The sequence below is a fragment of the Lethenteron reissneri genome, unplaced genomic scaffold (assembly GCF_015708825.2).
Source record: "Lethenteron reissneri isolate LAM-NWPU_2019-01 unplaced genomic scaffold, ASM1570882v1 scaffold_1639, whole genome shotgun sequence".
NCBI classification, from domain to species: Eukaryota; Metazoa; Chordata; class Hyperoartia; order Petromyzontiformes; family Petromyzontidae; genus Lethenteron; species Lethenteron reissneri.
In genome coordinates, this window is record NW_026891376.1 from 4,761,299 (window position 1) to 4,766,104 (window position 4,806).

The window sequence follows — 4,806 nt, forward strand, 5'->3', positions numbered from 1 at the left end:
CACAGTGTACATTGTGTGTATCACTGTGTGTGTGTATACTGTGTGTGTATGTGACTGTGTGCTGTGTGTCTCACAGGAGGTGACTGTGTGTGTGTACACTGTGTGTGTGCACTCTGCGTGTCTCACAGGAGGTGTGTATGTGACTGTGTGTACACTGAGTGTGTACACTGTGTGAGTGTGTGAGTGTGTACACTGAGTGTGTGTACACTGAGTGTGTACACTGTGTGAGTGTGTGAGTGTGTACACTGAGTGTGTGTACACTGAGTGTGTACACTGTGTGAGTGTGTACACTGTGTGTGTGTACACTGTGTGTGTGCACTCTGCGTGTCTCACAGCAGGTGCGGCGTCTTGAGGAGGCGAGACCCTCCGGGCTGCGTGGGGAAGACGTCCTCCAGGAAGTAGTACACGTGACCCACCGCTATACCTACATGCGTGTCACATGTTACACACACGTGACCCACCGCTATACCTACACGCGTGTCACATGTTACACACACGTGACCCACCGCTATACCTACATGCGTGTCACATGTTACACACACGTGACCCACCGCTATACCTACATGCGTGTCACATGTTACACACACGTGACCCACCGCTATACCTACATGCGTGTCACATGTTACACACACGTGACCCACCGCTATACCTACACGCGTGTCACATGTTACACACACGTGACCCACCGCTATACCTACACGCGTGTCACATGTTACACACACGTGACCCACCGCTATACCTACATGCGTGTCACATGTTACACACACGTGACCCACCGCTATACCTACACGCGTGTCACATGTTACACACACGTGACCCACCGCTATACCTACACGCGTGTCACATGTTACACACACGTGACCCACCGCTATACCTACATGCGTGTCACATGTTACACACACGTGACCCACGCTATACCTACACGCGTGTCACATGTTACACACACGTGACCCACCGCTATACCTACACGCGTGTCACATGTTACACACACGTGACCCACCGCTATACCTACACGCGTGTCACATGTTACACACACGTGACCCACCGCTATACCTACACGCGTGTCACATGTTACACACACGTGACCCACCGCTATACCTACACGCGTGTCACATGTTACACACACGTGACCCACCGCTATACCTACACGCGTGTCACATGTTACACACACGTGACCCACCGCTATACCTACACGCGTGTCACATGTTACACACACGTGACCCACCGCTATACCTACACGCGTGTCACATGTTACACACACGTGACCCACCGCTATACCTACACGCGTGTCACATGTTACACACACGTGACCCACCGCTATACCTACACGCGTGTCACATGTTACACACACGTGACCCACCGCTATACCTACACGCGTGTCACATGTTACACACACGTGACCCACCGCTATACCTACACGCGTGTCACATGTTACACACACGTGACCCACCGCTATACCTACACGCGTGTCACATGTTACACACACGTGACCCACCGCTATACCTACACGCGTGTCACATGTTACACACACGTGACCCACCGCTATACCTACACGCGTGTCACATGTTACACACACGTGACCCACCGCTATACCTACACGCGTGTCACATGTTACACACACGTGACCCACCGCTATACCTACACGCGTGTCACATGTTACACACACGTGACCCACCGCTATACCTACACGCGTGTCACATGTTACACACACGTGACCCACCGCTATACCTACACGCGTGTCACATGTTACACACACGTGACCCACCGCTATACCTACACGCGTGTCACATGTTACACACACGTGACCCACCGCTATACCTACACGCGTGTCACATGTTACACACACGTGACCCACCGCTATACCTACACGCGTGTCACATGTTACACACACGTGACCCACCGCTATACCTACACGCGTGTCACACACACGTATCACACACGTGTCTCACACACGTGTCACACACGTGTCTCACACACGTGTCTCACACGTGTCACACACACGTGACCCACCGCTATACCTACATGTGTCACGGCATCACACACACGTGTCACACGAAAGGACACCCCCCGTATAGCCCCAGTGCTGGCGATGTTCACTACACACCACCGCTACACCAGCTACTCGTTTGAGGCTGAGTCGACCTAGGAGAGGCCCAGGACCAGGTCAGATAATCGACAGCGGCGGTGGTGGCCGTGGTGGCCGTGAGTGCCCCCCGCCATTACCCTACCCACAATGCCCCTCACCACAATACCCACAATGCCCCCCACCACCCACACTACACATCCACGTACCCAGCAAGTCTACAATGACGGAGTTCCCCAGCAGCAGTGAGAAGCCCATTACCCTACCCACAATGCCCCCCACCATTACCCTACCCACAATGCCCCTCACCACAATACCCACAATGCCCCACACCACAATACCCACAATGCACCCCCCCCCGGTGTAGTAGTATCCACGTACCCAGCAAGTCTACAATGACGGAGTTCCCCAGCAGCAGTGAGAAGCCCATTACCCTACCCACAATGCCCCCCACCATTACCCTACCCACAATGCCCCTCACCACAATACCCACAATGCCCCCCACCATGACCCTACCCACAATGCCCCCCGCCACCATTAACCTACCCACAATGCCCCTCACCACAATACCCACAATGCCCCCCACCACCCACACTACAATGCACGTACCCAGCAGGTCCACGATGACAGAGTTCCCCAGCAGCAGCGAGAAGCCCATGAGCACCCACAATGCCCCCTGCCACACACACTACAATGCACGCACCCAGCAAGTCCACGATGCCCCCCGCCACCCACACTACAATGCACGTACCCAGCAAGTCCACGATGACAGAGTTCCCCAGCAGCAGCGAGAAGCCCATGAGCACCCAGGGCAGGAACGGCGCCTGGAAGTTGAGCAGCCCAAAGAAGTTCATGCGCACGAAGGGATTGCGTCGGCTCCACACGTACACCAGCATGATGGTGAACGCCTGGCCCAGGAACACCAGGCTCACACACAGGCCGCACAGCTGGTGGTCGTGGTGGTCAAGGTGGTGGGGGTGGTGGTCAAGGTGGTGGTGGTGGGGGTCAAGGTGGTGGTGGTGGGGGTCAAGGTGGTGGTGGTGGGGGTCAAGGTGGTGGTGGTGGGGGTCAAGGTGGTGGTGGTGGGGGTCAAGGTGGTGGTGGGGGTCAAGGTGGTGGTGGTGGGGGTCAAGGTGGTGGTGGGGGTCAAGGTGGTGGGGGTGGTGGTCAAGGTGGTGGTGGTGGGGGTCAAGGTGGTGGTGGTGGGGGTCAAGGTGGTGGTGGTGGGGGTCAAGGTGGTGGTGGTGGTGGTCAAGGTGGTCAAGGTGGTGGTGGTGGTGGTCAAGGTGGTGGTGGTGGTCAAGGTTACATTCACGTGGTGTGTTGTGTGTGGTGTGATGTGTGTGGTGTGTGTGGTGTGTGTGTTGTGTGTGGTGTGATGTGTGTGGTGGTGGTCAAGGTCATGGTGGTGGATTGTCAATGTTACATTAACGTGGTGTGTTGTGTGTGTTGTGTGTGGTGTGTGTGGTGTGTGTGGTGTGTGTGGTGTGTGTGTGTGGTGTGTGTGGTGTGTGTGGTGTGTGTGGTGTGTGTGTGTGGTGTGTCGTGTGTGGTGTGTGTGTTGTGTGTGGTGTGTGTGTGGTGTGTGTGTGTGTGGTGTGTGTGTGGTGTGTGTGTGGTGTGTGTGTGGTGTGTGTGTGGTGTGTGTGTGGTGTGTGTGTAGTGTGTATGTAGTATGTAGTGTGTGTGTGTAGTGTATGTAGGATACGCTCATGAGGAGGCCCCCGAACAGGAACATGAACACGAAGTCGGCTGTCCGCCCACGGAACGACCCCTCCTCCAGCATGCGGCAGTAGCGGTAGCTATGGCAACGTTAAGTCAACAACAACAACAACAACCACAACAACAACAACCACAACAACCACCAGACTCGCGCATGATCACTCGCGACACGGCTGATGATGATGATGCTGCTGCTGATGATATTGACGGTGCTACTAATAACATTGCCGCTGATGATGATGGTTTTACTGCTGCCGATCATGCTGCTGATGTTGTTCATGTTGATGATGATGATGTTGTTGATGATGATGATGTTGATGATGATGATGTTGATGATGATGTTGATGATGATGTTGATGATGTTGATGATGATGTTGATGTTAATGATGATGATGATGTTGATGCAGGATACAGGAAGACCATGTTGATGTTAATGATGATGATGATATTTATGATGATGATGATGTTGATGATGATGCAGGATACAGGAAGACCATGTTGATGTTAATGATGATGATGATGTTTATGATGATGATGATGTTGATGATGATGCAGGATACAGGAAGACCATGTTGATGTTAATGATGATGATGATGTTAATGATGATGATGATGTTTATGATGATGTTGATGTTGATGATGATGCAGGATACAGGAAGACCATGTTGATGTTAATGATGATGATGATGTTTATGATGATGATGATGTTGATGATGATGCAGGATACAGGAAGACCATGTTGATGTTAATGATGATGATGATGTTTATGATGATGTTGATGTTAATGATGATGATGATGCAGGATACAGGAAGACCATGTTGAAGAGGAAGTTGAATCCCACCGGTCCAAAGAAAAGAAATTGGTGATCAACCTCCAGACCTGCAGACACACACAGACACACACACACACAGACACACACACACACACAGACACAGTCACACACACACACACACACAGTCACACACACAGTCACACACACAGACACACACAGTCACACACAC

The 4,806-nt window shown here is 52.5% G+C and overlaps 1 protein-coding gene across 1 annotated transcript in view; it reads right to left on the reverse strand.

The window, feature by feature from the left end:
- Positions 1–329: 329 nt before the first annotated feature.
- Positions 330–4,806, reverse strand: part of LOC133362983 (derlin-2-like) — a 79,386-nt gene continuing 74,909 nt past the window's right edge. The window contains 5 exon segments of the mRNA XM_061581967.1: positions 330–424; positions 2,835–3,030; positions 3,792–3,885; positions 4,612–4,660; positions 4,663–4,684. Coding sequence (XP_061437951.1) covers positions 330–424; positions 2,835–3,030; positions 3,792–3,885; positions 4,612–4,660; positions 4,663–4,684 — 456 coding nt within the window.